Source organism: Limulus polyphemus, unplaced genomic scaffold (assembly GCF_000517525.1).
Source record: "Limulus polyphemus unplaced genomic scaffold, Limulus_polyphemus-2.1.2 Scaffold346, whole genome shotgun sequence".
NCBI classification, from domain to species: Eukaryota; Metazoa; Arthropoda; class Merostomata; order Xiphosura; family Limulidae; genus Limulus; species Limulus polyphemus.
The window spans coordinates 400,765-417,855 of NW_013665956.1; the positions used below are offsets into that span (position 1 = coordinate 400,765).

Genomic DNA, 17,091 nt, shown 5'->3' on the forward strand with positions numbered 1-17,091 from the left:
GCCTTCGTGTAGCTTTGCGCGAAATTCAAAAAAACAAACAAGTCTGATCGGATTTGTACCAAATTTCATTGGCACATTAAGGTTGAGACTCCTCATCACACTACAAAAAATGATTCGGATCGTTGATTATACTGCATCTGAGAAATATTTTCTGAGTTTTCGAAGGTGCAATCTCGAAAAGGAGCGGCTGGGCGAGGGTATATAATCTCTCTGATTGCTTTTGTTTTAATAGAAATTAGCAAAATTGTGACAGAGTTCAGGAAGTCTATTACAGTCACTAAAATAGAAAACCCGCAATTCCGAATTAACATTTTACAAATCCTTTAATTTGAGAACAAATACTAGAAAATGGAAACTATTTTGTGTTCCATAAATTCAAATAATTGTTTATGTGTACAAGAACTAGTAAGAACTAGTTCAGCCTCCTACCATATTGAGGAATTAAATTTCAGTGATTGATATATCACAGCTACAGTACATTTACAAAAAAAGTGGTATTACTTATAAAACAAAGGAAGTTTTTTAAAATTCAGAAAGTCATTCAAATATTCAAGTTTTTTGAACAACAGATATCGTCTGATTATGGAGTTAGAAGGCATTTCCATGCAGTGGCTAGAGGACTCTAAAAGAAAATATATGGAAGCTCGGAGACTAATAGACGAAGAAAGCTTGAGAGACCCGGTGTCAGAACCTTACAAGTCTAAGTATGCTGCGAAAGAAATACTTTCTAGCTTGAAAAATGACATAGAAGGCTTTTTCAAACACGATGTTTCCAAAATAAATGATACATTTGAAGTTAAAGGGAAATCATCCAGAGCTGCTTTATTATATGCATTGATCCACTTTGATCTTGGTGTGTTAGCAGTTGATACTGAAGAACTGAATGTTGGAGAGGAGTATCTTGAAAAATGTACAAACCTTCTAAGGCAATTTTCACAAAGCCACGAAACAGTATTAATATTTGTTTCCTCATTGAACAGTCTAAGTGTCCTATGGGCTGGAAGAAATGAACAGAATAAAGCTTGTGAGTATTTGAAAGAAGCAGAGCAAGTCTTTTCAAATTATAAAAAAGAGAATAAAGCCTTACCAGCGGACTTTAGTGATCTTTTCCAGCCTGAGCTTAAAGGAAGCAGAGAGGGCGAGTTTAAAATTGAAAAAGCTCATACTCTGACACTAATTAAAAGAAGGAGACCATACTTTGCCCAACATCGAGCAACATCTGCTTTACGATGACTAAGCTCTTCTAATTTCCCATCCATCTCCTCTGGGGTAAAAGGCTTAGCACTTAATTCACATTCATATTTAGATATCACATAGCTAGAACATGCTAAAAGATGTCGGGCAGGTAACAAATTATCTCTTGCAATAAAAAATTGTGCTAAGGTAGCTGAATTCAAAGCCCAATCAATAGGATCATAATCTCCACTTTCCACCTGGCGTTTCAATGTTGAATGACAATACATAGCAGCTCGCTCACTTTCATCTAGATGCTCATAAATTTGTGCTAAGTAGTACTCTTCACAGGACTTTGTTTCAGATAAACATGGTGATCTTGCAACAACCAATACATTAAAGAGCGACTACAAAACCAAAATTAATAAAACTCATTCTCAAGATCAACCATACTTATTGTTTCACAATCAAGAAGTTTTTGAGTATGAAAAAGACATTCCTTATAGTCATGTTTTTAATTTTGAAGAAGCACGGCTTGTTTTTCTTAATGCCCAGAAGTGGCTGAATGAAGCCAAAGGCTATTATACAATAGAAGACCATGCTAGTGACTATGTCCAGGTAATACAAGAAATGAGCAAGCTATTTAAAAGTCTCTCAGTTTTTGAGTTGTCTCCAGAACGTCAGTGCAGGATGCACAAACGACGGATTGATATGTTGGAAGAATGTTTGAAAGCTTTAAATCCTCAATACTATTTGCTGGTTTGTCGGCAGTTAATGTTTGAACTTGGAGAAACATATTCAGAAATGATGGACATAAAGCTGCAGTTGTTTACTTCACACTGTAGCGCTAGCAGTGAATCTCATGCTATAAAGAAGATAAATTATTTGGGAGAAAAAGCTATTGAACATTTTAAAAGTTTCATTAGTACTCTTAATGGTTCTGACCAGAAATTACCTGAATCACTTGCAGATGATGTTGTAAGGCCAGCACTAATTGCTCACTTTTATCTTGGACGACTGTACTCTAAACTTGTTTTCATGGATCAAGATGAACAGCTGGAAGCACTTTCTAATAGCGAAACCAACTATAAATTAATTGTTGATTATGTGAAAAGAAATCCTTCACACAGAGATGTTGTTTCACAAGAAATTCATGCAATAGAAGAGATGTTACAGCTTATTCCAGGAAAAATGCAAAATATCATGAGCACCACCCTTTATCCTTAATTTCCAAACAAATGAACCAGAGAAGTTTCCAGTACATTATTGGTGATGTTTAACTTTATTACAGAAAACTGGTAACAGACTAAATGGTAGTATTTATTTAGTAATTGTGTAATGAATATATCTGAAAGTAGTTTTAGTCATTAGGAGCAGACACCTTGTACAAAAGATAGTAATTTAGACCATATACACCAAAACACCTAAACTGTGCCATTTAATACAGAATTATGATTTGTTCACGTGTGAATTAGAAACTGTTCAGTAGGAAAATTAACCTGTTTTTTATCTTATTTTTGCAGGGATTGTTGTATTTGTTAGAAAGTTTTCATGAATGTAGTTACTTCCACCATTTAAAACTTATTTTACTGGTATTAAATGATTTGAATATTTTCTTTAATCAGGTAAGATTAATATTTAAATATATGAAGACTGTAAAATTTCATCACTCTTATGAATATTAGTTATTCCTAACAATAATCTTAAACATTTTTTTTAAGGGATGACAGATGGTTTTCTAAAATCAGTATTGTGAAGTAAAGTACTTTGGGATGTTTTCAAAGTTTGTCAAATACGTGCTTTTTTTTGTTACTTTAGACTTAAAAATAATGTATGGCAACAGAAGTACGATGTACAAAATGCCGATGGATGATGTGGTTACCTATAATTGTTACTTCTTATCCTATAAGCTATTAATTTCCAGTGCTTTTATCCATACCATATGTTTTGGCTATTTCAATTAACGTAATGCCCAGTTTTTATTCTGTAGAGCTGATAAACATGAGAAAAAGAAAAAGTTCCAACACTAGGTTGCTTATAGCAATATACATAGAAGCTCATAATTATTTTGGTTCTGAAAGATAAACTATATTCACTAAATAATAGCTATTTTATTAAAAAAGTTTATGAAATATTTGTCATTTTTCAAAATTTAATCATATATAAATTTACCAGCAATTCATTCTAGTGTTTTTTTCTTTTAACACAATATTGTTATTGCAGGTTTCATAATGTACAGTCATTTTATGAAAACCTCTGGAACTTTTCTATATGGATCATATCACATCTGCATCAGGTTTTTTGTATTGAGTTTGTATTGTATTAAGTATTTCTTCATATTTGGGACACTTAAAATAGTAATTATTTCGTTATCCTTCCTCAATTGTCTATATTCAGTGTATTGTAAAAAGACTAAATGTAATACGTCCATGTGACCTAAGCAAACCATGTACAAGAAAACAGTAATAAACAAATTTCTCTTAAGTACATTATTGTAAGATTTCATTGCAAAGCTATAATGTTGTTATTCAAGACATTTTAAAGAGGAATTAGGTTTGTTTTTGAAGATTGTTTTTGTACCTAGATCTATCTTTACAGGTGACATCTAAAGTTGTGATTGCAAAGTCTTTTGAATTTGTCTTCCTTTCTAGTATTTGTAACTAGATATTACTATGCATTAGATTTCTTAATGTTGGCCACATTGATGAAGTTTTGGGTTGAAACTTATTTTATGTGAGATGATACTGCATATAGAACAAAGTTTGAAAGTGATTCTTTGTTCAAGCTGCCAAATTTCATGACAACAATTTTTGGGATTATTTCATATTTGCTTTTTCATTATTACTGCTGCATTATTGAAGGGACTTCACCCCATTCTAATCACCATAGCCACTGAAAAACAGCCCTTGGTTCAACATTTACTCGTATGATGTGACAGAATAATGATAAAAATAATAGTGCATAACATTACAAAATAAAAAGAAGAAATGGTAAAATATATGAGGGTTTATATAGATGCCTTGCAAATTTTCAAACTTGGCTATAGAAGGTATACTTAAATAATATATAAAGGTTATAATGGTTATTTATGCTTTACCTTATTAAGTTTGGGGAATTTCATAATTTGTGTCAGACTTGCTTTAGTGAAGTTATATAAAATATGATTTATTTAGTTCATTAATTTTAAAATATTGTTCAGTTGCCTGAAAAACAAACTCAGAACTCTAATTTATTTAATATAGATATCTATGTTATGAATTAAAAAACAATTATGAGAGAATGATGTGAAGAGGAAGGTTTTTATGTGCTGGTAACAGTAACTTGTATTTAAGATCTGCTATATGGTATAAAAAATTTTTAAAAATGTAATGGATAATCATGCAGCATTTGCATTAATGAATAATGTAAATTTATGTTGTGACTTTATCATATTACCTAATTTATAATACATATGCATATTTTCATTCAAATTAATATTTTCTTTCATGTGGTAATCACTGCTGTTAGTCATTTTAGTTTGTTTCCTCAGCTTATATTATGTTGTTGTTTTTTTAGTTTAGTTTTTATATATCTAAGCTTTTCCTGTATATGATTTTATTGAAGATTATAATTTTATGATTAAAAGCAACTTGTCAGATGAATATGATCAATTGGATTTATTTCAATAACATATTTTTTTCTGGTGTTTTCCATTATAATGGTAGAAAGTCTAACTGGCTGCATAAAACATATTACTTACATTAGGTAGAAGTTGTGTAATTTTCTCTGTTACTTGCAAGTGTTGCTACATTTGGCGAGCACAGAAAATGAAAATTGTTTGTAATTCAAAATACAGTAATAAAATTTGTAAATTTGTTTAAGTTCAGTTGTGTAATAGTTTATAGTTTTGTAAACTTCATAAAACAATAAATTTCATTTATGGATTATTTATCAATCTAATCATGTAGTTATACATCTTATCTTACTGGATGAAAGTGATCAAATCTCTTTAAGGTTCGGTATGGCAATGTTGTTTCTCTATCCTTGTTGCAAATACTAAATTTTGGTGAAATATGATTAGTTATATGGAGTCGTGATACATACTTGTTTGTCTTAATACCTTTAGTTAAATAGAATTGTAGTATTTTGTTAGTTTCCAGAGCCCCAGTGTGAATAGTTGTTAAAGAAGCCTGTGTAAGATTAATTTTACTATTTATAATATTGCACACATTTTGATCTCCAAGGTTTGTAACTACCAAGTAATTTGACCCAAATTTGTCATATCAACATCTTGTAGAATCAAGACATTCACATTTGTGGTGATATCTTAATGCTTTTTAAAATTGTAAAATGGCCTTTCAGTATTTATTGTTGTTAGATATGTGGATTAACTGTTTTAGCATAATTGAATGTTTGCAGAGAGGGTGAATGTAAATTAAGTGGAGGTGTCCATATAAGCTTCCTTCATTATAGTAACTGTTGGGACCACTTAAATCACAAAATTACTTTGTATACATCATCTGCACTATATATTAACCCATAATATGAATCACTTAATGTGTTTATTGTATTATGTACATAGACGTTTATAGGATATGTAATCCAGCCAAACAGTTTAGGTATGATAATGACTTGCAAGGATTTTTTTTTTTTATGCATGTTATCAAAATACTTGCTATTAGTGTAAGGAATAGCTAATGGTACAAAATTGTTTGTAGACAATGAATGTTTGAAAGAGGTAGGGTAAAGTCAATAATAAACTGTCGTGTGTATGTTGTACACCTTATATTTATGTCTAAGGTTTAGACTGTATTTAAGATAGTGTTTATGTCAGCTGCATTTATATCTTATCGAATAACCAATCTAGAAAATCATTGTCTTAATTAACACATCAGCATTTGGCACTTATATTGAAAATATATAAAAATACGTTTTACATTTATTATAGGTCATGTTTCTCAGCAATTATATAAAAGAAAATTAAGAAATACATTTTCCCCTAGTTATGAAAACAAGTACTGGCCAAAATAAAAAGCTAATTGCTAATCTGCTTCTGTAAAGTTCTCCTGAAAAAACATAGTACTAACATTTATGTATTATTGCTCCTTAAAAAACAAACTGGTATATCAAATGTACTTTCTTGTTTGTTTGTTTTTTAACAAATCTATGTTTGCATCCGGGACCGAATATTGTACCCGTTGATAGTTGGGCGAGAGAAGTTTAAGGGGGAGGATTTTCTCTCCAAAACAAACTAAGTTTTTCTTAAATCCTGTGATACATAAAGAAGACATACCACAATAATTTGAATTTCGAGACTATATGTTTATTAAATGTATATTACAATGTACTATACAAGTGTAAATAATAAAAATTCATAGCACAAGTGCTGCTTTTTCAGTTTTTTCAAATACAAACTTTTAGCTCATAGCTCCGTTATCTCTTGACCAATATGAGATCGAATTACAGTTTTGGAATCAAGAGGTCAGACCCTTTCGATTGATGTGTTTCAACTCGCCAAAGGTCACATAGATTAATTTACTCTAATTCTGCCTAAAATAATTTCAATATTAGTGTGGGCTGGTAGAGATCCTGATGAGTTTTTAAACCAAAACGGGTATACGTATATAGCTAATAAAAGGGGGGTAGGTCTCGTAGATTAATTTCCTCTAATTCTTACTAAAAGAATTTCATGTGCTGCGACTATTGAGGATTCCCTCTTGTTTTTTAAGGGAAATTCCTAGAAGCAGAGAATTACAATTTGTGAGTGAAATGCGTGCATTTTTGCATATTTGTATTGATAGTAATAGAATTGTTAAGTTTAATTATTAATTTTTCATTTTGAAAATAATCTTTGTTATTAAACTGAGTAACAGATCTTAAAACAGTATAAAATACAAAAAACAATTCCAATAAAAAACTAAACTTTCACTTGGAGGTCCTTCGGCGGTGCCTAAGTCACCAATCCGAGATTTTCGGTCCCGCCTGTATCTCACATATACTGGAACTCTAACTTTTGAATATATTATTTCCTCAAAAAATAGAACAAACCTGTACTCATTTATAACACAACCTTAACAAATAAACTAATCCTTCATCTTGTATGTATTATCCTTTGAATAAATAAATCAGTCGTGTACCTCAAATATTGCTGCTTACATGAACAAACCAGTCCAGAAAATTAGAAATACTAAGTCATCTATTAAATAGACCAATCGTGTATTTTGTATATCCTGGCACTTCAACAACTGAACCACCCTATAGGTCAAATATATAGTCCCCTAAGCAACAATGATAGTCTCATAACTGTTAAATCTTTAATAACTGGTACAGAGCACTACTTCTGTCCCACATATGTTAACTTTGAGAAACGTTGCTAATATTTACATAATCTTCCTCAACAGATAAACAAGGCTCTAATTTACAATATACTGATTATCCATCGTATCTATTCCTGTGTGGTATTCTCAGATTCACTGATATTAGTTAGGGTAACTGGGTATAAACTGCAGACTACCTGGAGAATCGCCTGAAAAAGTATTTATGAGCAGGAACTTGACTTCCCTCACTTTGACTGAGTCTGACACGTATAAAGAGACTGAACAAGAATTTGCGTATATTAAAACAATATTTATTTATAACTAACAACAATCAAAGTAAAAAAGAAGTGTTTGTTTTGGGCCTTTACTGGAATGAAAGAAATATATGAATGTTTAACTGAAAGCTCTCAACAATTCAAGTTAAATTGCTCTAAACTGAAATAGTTAGTGGAATTATAGAATCTTGTTGAAGTTCTTATTAAGTTCTTTCATATTGAGAATTCATGGCATTATATACGGGAAACAATTATGTCAGGAGGTAGGCATCAGCTACGTGACTGAGAGTCACTCTTACTGTAAAACAAGCAATGTTATGTCCCAGTGGCATCACCTGACTTTCCATCAGAAATTATCACTGTTGCTATCTATACAGGATGTGCTATGTTATAGCTTTTTTTTTTCTAATAAAAGAGCATAAGTGATATCCTTGCTGATTGGCTAAGTTCTGTGAGCAATAGGGCGAGAAAAATTTAGTTTTTCCCTTGACTGGCTCTATATTGATATCCACAGAATTTTTTTTTAAATTACATATTAGCTAAGGTACATATAATAAGCTTTTAAACAACAACTATATCTTAATGGTTTCTTGACAAATTTAATGCTCTGTTCTTGTATATACTTGTTGTATAATACTTAGTGTCTCAGTGTTATGTTCTTCTGTTTCTACAATCAACTTCATAAGTGACACACAGACAGGCCGCCCCATAAAATAAACTAATATTATTATGTATCTTACATATAATGATTCAACAATAGCCAAACCAATTCTCCCCACAACAAACTAATACTGAATCTTATATATAATATTCCTTCCATAAACTAACCATTTACAATTTTCACATATACTCCTTCAACAAATTAATCCTGATGATGTTTCAAGACTGCAACTAGTGTTTATGTGTTCCCCAAACAAGGTAGACTATACCATTTATTTATTGTTGCTTTCATTAATACTATTAATTATACTAGCTAGTATACTGAGTATAATAATTTTTTATTTTGATTTGTTGTTTATTATTACACTAATATTATAAACATTGTTTTGCATTTTTAGTTTAGAATTGTTATTCAGGGCTAACCAAAATCTCCTAAGCTGGCCAAACCTCGTGAGTTATTATTGGGATTATGGCCTAAAATATCGTTGACAGCGAGCGTACCCAACTGATGAAATAATGCATTCCGATCCTTAAAAGTAGAAACATAAGAAAAGTATATTTAATTAGTATTACTGATGGCCCTTTTTATTTTTGGTTTCACTCTAATCGGAAATTAACAACTCACCTTGACCTCAATTTCACATATAAGAGTATTCTACATATGCTATTGACTTCATAAACACTTGTTCTCTAACCCATATCCTGGCCCTACAACAACGAAATAATCCTAACTGGTCTCTCTAGAAACAAACTAGAATAGAATTCTACACATACTGTCCCTCAATAGCCAAACTTGTCCTATATCTCCACTATAATTGTTTTCCAAAAACATTTATCTGGTATAAAGGGTTGTTCACAGTCTATGGTAAAATACAAGGATGAGTGATCAGCCCTTGCAGCCATTTCTTCCATCATCAATATTCTATGTGATGATTTGATTATAGATTATTGATCTGAAACACAAGTTTGCACGGCAAGAGGATTTTTCAAAATACACTGATATCAATGTTCTCATCGTCCTTCCTTTACTGGCTTTCTAAAGTCCATCATTCATATATATAAGTTAACTTGTGAGGGAATACTTGAATAACTCAAAAGCAAAGAAATCCCTGAAAGGTTTTCTCAATTTCACGGTATTTTGTATCGTCTACAGATAGGAAGTACCATGGGAAATCATATTTCATATAATTTTCATAATTACTTTTGAAAGTCTTTGTAAACCTGTTTTGTAAAATAAAAAAGATCTAAGGCTCACTGATATCCTTTTGAGTGATCCAGTAGGATCACACACACAACACGAGGTACAAGCAGAAAATGTTGTATAGAGATAAAAGTGAATTATTTTCACTTAGTTTGGAGTAAAGAAAAAAGATTAAACAATGCAAAACAGTGTTTATTCAACACTTAAACACAGAATTACGAGTGTGTAAGTGAAGAACAATGCCTTTACTGGATTTTGAGAGATCTTTGAAAAATCTCTTCCAAGCTGAGAAAATGCAGCATTATATACATAGCTCTATAAGGCAATTATTGTCAGGACGTGTGCACTGCCTACGTCGTTAATGATCATTCAAATCGAGAAATAAAGGCAGATCTATCTTCAAGATATCTTTTGACTCGTCAGTAGAAAAAAACACTTGTCTACCTTCTTATAGTGTGTTTATCATTATTGTCGTTATTTCCCATGAGAAAACGCACATGATGCCATAGGGGAATTGCCAATATAATATAAAAAGCCTTTAAATAAGACATTAAAATAAAACCCCTGAAAGAAATTATTGTTGAAATGTATATTTTTAATGTTAGCTAACGAACACATGAAGCATTGAGCTGTATATATAACATATATATATATATATATATGCAAAACACAGTTGGACATTTTACAGTTCAACAGTACATTAAGATAAACAGAGAATCTGTCAGTTTTAAGAAATAGCCTGTGTACCGTTTGTATAATGTAAGTCAATCGACAACGTTTTTAGCACAAATTTTGTTTGTTTGTTTTTAATTTCGCGCAAAGCTACACGAGGGCTATCTGAGCTAGCCGTTCCTAATTTAGCAGTGTAAGCTAGAGGGAAGGCAGCTAGTCATCACCACCCACCGCCAACTCTTGGGCTACTCTTTTTACCAACGAATAGTGTGATTGATCGTAACATTATAACGCCCCTACGGCTGAAAGGGCTAGAATGTTTGGTGTGATGGGGATTCGAAGATTGCGAGTCGAGCGCCCTAACCACCTGGCCATACTGGGCCTACCACAAGTCCTCAAACTGACTGGTGTGCCATTCGGGAGCATGAAGTTTTGATATCTAGCGAGTTTACAATACATAATTCGGGTTTACTTTCATTTGAAACTAAGAATTCTAATTTTGTAAAACATTACCTCTAACTTATTATTTTTATTATAATAGTATAAAAAAGTATCGACCATTATCCAAAAAAGTTTATATTGTCAAAAATGTTATGTGGGTACTTTTAAGCAGTAATCTTGCAGTAAAAGTTATACAGGAAATAAACTGCATGATTTACAATTTACTTACAAACAAGAAAGTCAAATGAAACAATATACAATTTCCAAATTGAGAAACTTGAAATAGGTTGGTAAAAATGGTCTAAAATAACGGTAATCGTGAAAAAGAAAACAAAGCAATCAATTATAAAAAAATTGATAATTACTATCAAATTGAACAGTAAAAAATAGCAAGTAAGTTTAATGTTTGCAGATTTATATCGAACCTTAGCCTTGCGTAATACATACTTTTGACAGTACCTGTAAGAGAAGCTTTACTCGTTTAAAACTTGTGGATAATTATATGTGTTTAACTATATCACAAGATTGCCTGAATGGTTTAGCTGAAATATCAATTGAACGTGATATTTGCCACAAGTTGAACTGCTTTACAATAAGTGAGAGTTGTATGTCCATAAAGGCACGGAAGGTCCACTTCTAAAATCATTTAATATTTACTTTTACCAAGACATAAATGCCATTTAAGTTAAGGTAAAAGTAAATATTAAAATTAGTATCATTTATCATTTTGCAAGTCAAGTAAAGTGAACTCGAGTACAGTTCAGTCAGAAAATTAGCGAAAGAAAACGTGAAGCTAGCTGGAGTGTAAGTGATTAGCTGTAACAGGTGATATTTTAAAGTGAGTTTCACAGTTTAAAAGAGATAAGGAGGATAACTTGTCTTGTCAAAGGGTGTTCTAAAGTAATTTAACCCGTCTGTGTGGACTTTGACGAAAAGGAGACAGTTATTTGAATTTCAGGATACCACTGTGGTAACTCACGGGGTAGCGTAAGTGAATTATTCATTGATACTGTTGTGATAAAGTAGAGAAAAAATTATTCGTCTTGTCAGTTAGATTCTAATGTAATTGAATTAGCGGACTTTTGAGAAGAAAAGAGGATTATTTAGAGTATAGATAAAACTGTAATTTCCTACAGTGTAAAGAATTTTTGTACATACATTTGACCTGTTGTGAATATATCATTTTAAAACAAGTGGATTGCGTGCTTTTCGTTTATTATTCGAATTTATCGCCAAAAAGTCACAGCCCGCTCATATTTAAAACCCTGACAGTAGGGCTGGCTACTGAACTTAAAAAAAAAAGGAACCAAACAAGATAGAAATGGAAGTGGACATAAAACTTGATCCCACTAATGACCACATAGCAGACTAAGCTGTTTGGACTTTACATGGAGAATAACATCCCTATATTACTGACTTCCCCACTTTGTCTATCGAAAGCTTAATGTTTAAATAGAATATCAGCTTTCATCATTATACCTTTCCTTTAGTTAACTTTAGAATACTACTTTTATGACTATTTTACAAGAGAGTAACATTTTATGGTAAGAAATTCTGGTTCTATTTGTTTTGCCAGTGTGAAAGACAATAATGTAAGGATTTTATACTCCATGTAAAGTCGAGATGGCTTAGCCGGATCAAGTGATACAGTCTTGGCCAAAATGTTTGCATATTTTGTAACAAATAAGATTATTATAATTGATATGGAATACAAATACAGTTAGCAATGTCAAGCTGGAAAATGCATGTTACATTAAGCATCTACATATGTAATTTGCATAATAAAAGAGATTTTTGGACATCATGAATGATTTATTAGAAGAGCAAACAATTTTACCAGGCATCTGTAGAAAGATGTGTAATTCAGCATTTCATCTATCACAACAAAATCTTACCAAAACATATATAATGATAAAATATAACACCAAATCATTATAAATAGCATATGTAACCCTATATTAGATCATATTAAACATTCAGTACTTGGTTGGTCCTCCTTGTACTTTAATAACTTCCACAAGGCAATGTGGCATGCTGTCGATGAGGTTGTTGTTGTAATCCACCATGATTTCATCCCGACTTTTCACTAGAGCCCCCCAGTGGCACAGCGGTATGTCTGCGGACTTACAACGCTAGAAACCGGGTTTCGATACCCGTGGTGGGCAGAGCACAGATAGCCCTTGTGTAGCTTTGTGCATAATTATAAACAAACAAACAAACAATTTTCACTAGAAGGTGCTACAACTCAGCTACGGTAACTGATTAGGGCCGTGATTAGCAATTTTCCGGCTTATTTCTGCCCAACAGTTCTCAATAAGATTACAATCTGGAGACTTTGCTGGCCATGGCAATCTTGTAATGTCCTCCTGGTAGAGATAATTCTGTACAATACACGTACTGTGGGCAGTGGCATTGACATCCTGGAACACAGAATTATTGCCAAACCTTGCCCTAGCATATCGCAAAAATATAGTCTCCATGTGATGCTTGTAGGAGGCGCCATTGACGTTTCCCTGTAAGATATGAAGAGCAGTTTTTCCACCATGATATTTGTTCGTTTGTTTTGAATTTCGCACAAAGCTACACGAGGGCTATCTGCACCAGCCATCCCTGATTTATCAGTGAAAGACTAGAGGGAAGGCATCTAGTCATCACCACCCACTGCCAACTCTTGGGCTACTCTTTTACCAACGAATAGAGGGTTGAACCATCACATTATAACGTCCCCACGGCTGAAAGGGCAAGCATGTTTGATGTGACAGGGATTCGAATCCGCGACCCGCAAGTTGCGAGTCGAGCGCCCTAAGCACCTGGACATGGCAGGCTCCACCATGATGAATAGCTGCCCAAACATGTACAATATTGCCTCCTGTGGGAAAGACAGTCTTCCCTCATCTGTTGTGCAGGCAGACGAGGAACACGAACCCTACCACCAACTTTAAGAGGCTGGAAACAGGACTCATCTGAAAAGATGACATGTCACCACTGACGTAACTGTAATTTGCAATGCTCTCTTGCCCAAGTAACATGGTGATGGTGGTGAATTCTGATTAATATCAGTTTGCAGATAGCCTTACTTGCAAAATAACCTTGTTTGGTCAGTCTTCTTTTCACTGTTCTTCTGGATACCCTGGAAGGAATTGGTTCATGCCATTCCTGTCATAAGGTATTGGCATGTTAACCTGATCAAAACACGGTCATCTATAGCAGTAGTTTTCGGCGTCTACCATTAGACTTTCCAGGAACAACGTTTTCTATAGTCTGGTGATGTTTTAGGATTCTTAATACAGTACACTGGTGATACTTCTACTGTTCTGGCAAAGTCTGTTTGCTTCATACTATTTCTGGACAGTCGAACAATTTTACACCCTATAACTTTCGGCACGTGACGAGGGATGACTCAACAACAAGTACAGATAAGTTGCTTGAACAAAATGTTGATCTGTTTCGAAAAAAGATTATACCAAAAGCACACCCTTTTATACAGAGCAGGTGTGTATGTGTGTTTGACAAACAAATGCTCAGAACAACTAAACGATCAGAATAACAACTCATACTCGTTTGTCACGTTATACACTACCTTCTCTGTTACTTCTCGGGAATTTACCCAATAACTACTCTATGCGACTAGACAATAACATCAATATAGAACGGTATGCAAACATTTTGGCCGTGACTGTATGATAATTTCCATCTTTATCTTGTTTGGTTCTTCTTCTTTTTTTCAAGTTCAATAGCTAGCCTTACATAACTTTTTTATCTAATGATAATTTTTTTCTAATACATCCATTATTGTGTTAAAGAGTGTGTTCTAAAGCTTCATAAATTTTGCATCGAATAATAATATAATGAGTAATCCAATATCGTGAGGACTGTTTTGCTCTATGATGATAAAATTATAGTTACTGCTAGAACTAGGTAGGTGCTAGGACTGTTGAAGGAAGATGATGATGAAAGAAAATAAGAAATCTCGGTTTTGGTTATTGGCTGAAAAATGGCATATACACCGGAGGTAGAGCGCCTAAGCCAGGTAGCTCTTCATATCTAGCTTCTTATGGCTTGTAAAGAAGAAAATCCAAATGACTTTTGTATTGCTTTAAGTTAAATATGGACGTCCGTGCCATCCCTACACAGATAGTGATAGTGCACTTTCCAATAAAATAGCCCCCAGTGGCACAGCGGTATGTCTGTGGACTTACAACGCTAGAAACCGGGTTTCGATACCCGTGGTGGGCAGAGCACAGATAGACCATTGTGTAGCTTTGTGCATAACTTCAAACAAACAATCCAATAAAATAATTCTGGAATATTTCCAGTTTACTTAATTAACATCTTTAGTGTTTCTTTCTATGGAGTGACCCAGCATGGCCAGGCGGTTAGGACGCTCGACTCGTAATCTGAGGGTCGCTGGTTCGAATCCCCGTCACACCAAACATGCTCGCCCTTTCAGCCGTGGGGACGTTATAATGTGACGGTCAATCACACTATTCGTTGGTAAAAGAGTAGCCCCAGAGTTGGCAGTGGGTGGTGATGACTAGCTGTCTTCCCTCTAATCTTACACTGCTAAATTAGGGACGGCTAGCGCAGATACCCCTCGTGTAGCTTTGCGCGAAATTCAGAAACAAACAAACGTTCTATGGAGTTTTGATCGAGTAAGAAATAGTTACATTTTAACTGTAATTTGGATACTGATTTTGCATGTAATTACCATATGTACAAATCTCTTATAAATTAAAATCATAGTGTTTTCATAACAACGAAAGTTGATTATGAAATGAACATAGTGAACAAGTGTTGGGTTTTATTTAGTTTTGTATTATTTCAGGGGGTATTACTAAAAAAGGTAAGTCTATGAATTCCTAGATTATTCCGGGTGAGTTTGTTATGTTTTATTCTCAAAAAAATTATTTCTGAATTTAAGTTGTTCTTTTTTGCTGTTACTGTTATTCTGTTTTTATATTTAAAAGAAAGAGGCAGAAAATTGAAAGAACAACACAGAAATTTAAAAGAAGACAAAAAGAAAGTGGCTGGTATTCAAAAAAGTATTTAGATGAAAGAGATGACATAGTTAAAGAAGAATTATGAATAGATATAAATATCACTGAAGAAACAGTTGATGACGCAATTGGAGATATACAGAGAGATTACAAAAATAAGATTGAAAAGTACAGAAAGACACCAACAAAGTACATAAATTCTGTAATAACAAAACTGAAGAAGTACAAAAAGTCATTACAGAGGTAGAGAAAAACATCAGTGACATAACAAAACATCTGGAAAATGAATTAGGCAATGCAAAGATTAAATCAGTCACACCTCTTTTTATATCTGCCAAATACTTCAACTTAAAACACCATTTACTGCAAAATATGGAATAGGATAATCTATTTGGTCTACACTTATTACCACTAATGCTGTTCCATTTGTTACAGCAGGCCCCTCCTGGACTAAGCTAACTCCAATTCCAGAATGTGGATAGTTAATTCTACAATACTGTCCAAGTGAAAAAACAATTGACTATTATGGAAAGGTACATAGAGACGTGTAAGTTTAAGCTCAAATTATTTTCCAAAGTGAACAGATGGAACAGTGAACAGCAAGCCATTTACCTTCCTGCCCATTTAAAAGGACCAACTTTAACAACATCAAACAAACTTCCAGCTGATAGCTTTAACAACTATCAAGCAGTGTCAGCTGCCTCATTCAATAAGTCCAGAGTGACACACCAAAAGAAAGTATCCAGAGCAATGTTCTGGAACACAGATATAGAGGGAAGGAAGTACCATAACCTGCTCTAAAAGAATTTCTCCAGTTGGTGATGGGACTTGAATCCGTTAAATTGGCAAATCATATACCAAAGACACCATCTGGAAGGTGGAAAATTACCTCCAGTGATGAAGAAAGAAAAGGGAGTGATTGAACTATTTGGCAATTACTGCACCAGAGGTTGATTTTTTCAGTAACAACAGAAATGGTGGTCATTGTACTACTGAGAAGTGAAATACTGAAACCAGGTGTTATTAGGAATAAATCTACATTTAATGGCTGGGGCATAGCAGAAACAAATTCCCTGGCATATCCTGACGGATTAATGATTGGAAGTGGTGTTGTGGATCTGAAGAATAAACATGTTATTCATGACTTTACCCAGGTAAAAAGGGTTTAAATCAACTTGCAACAAAATGAAACATAACACCACTATGGTATATTTAAACAATTCTCTTCACAATAAAAGACAAATTCCTAAGTATAATGGGTGTTGGAGAGGACCATACATTGTACAGAAGAGAATAGATGATGTGGTTTACAGGGACAAGCAGTTTAAGTCAAAGGCCATCCACCAAGTACGGACAGCAAGTGACAACAAGGGACA

At 33.4% G+C, this 17,091-nt stretch overlaps 1 protein-coding gene across 1 annotated transcript; it reads left to right on the plus strand.

The window, feature by feature from the left end:
* Positions 1-430: 430 nt before the first annotated feature.
* LOC106457565 (KIF1-binding protein homolog) lies at positions 431-6,605 on the plus strand. Its single transcript, XM_022383566.1, has 2 exons — positions 431-1,212; positions 1,513-6,605. Exons 1-2 carry the CDS (start codon positions 583-585, stop codon positions 2,398-2,400), a joined length of 1,518 nt encoding a protein of 505 aa, XP_022239274.1. The 5' UTR covers positions 431-582; the 3' UTR covers positions 2,401-6,605.
* Positions 6,606-17,091: the final 10,486 nt, after the last annotated feature.

Bases quoted from the DNA above. Each gene is read 5' to 3' on its own strand.
- LOC106457565 (XM_022383566.1), top strand. From the start codon at position 583: ATGGAGTTAGAAGGCATTTCCATGCAGTGGCTAGAGGACTCTAAAAGA. The intron at 1,213-1,512 runs GCAACATCTGCT...TGTGCTAAGTAG, and splicing joins CATACTTTGCCCAACATCGA to TACTCTTCACAGGACTTTGT.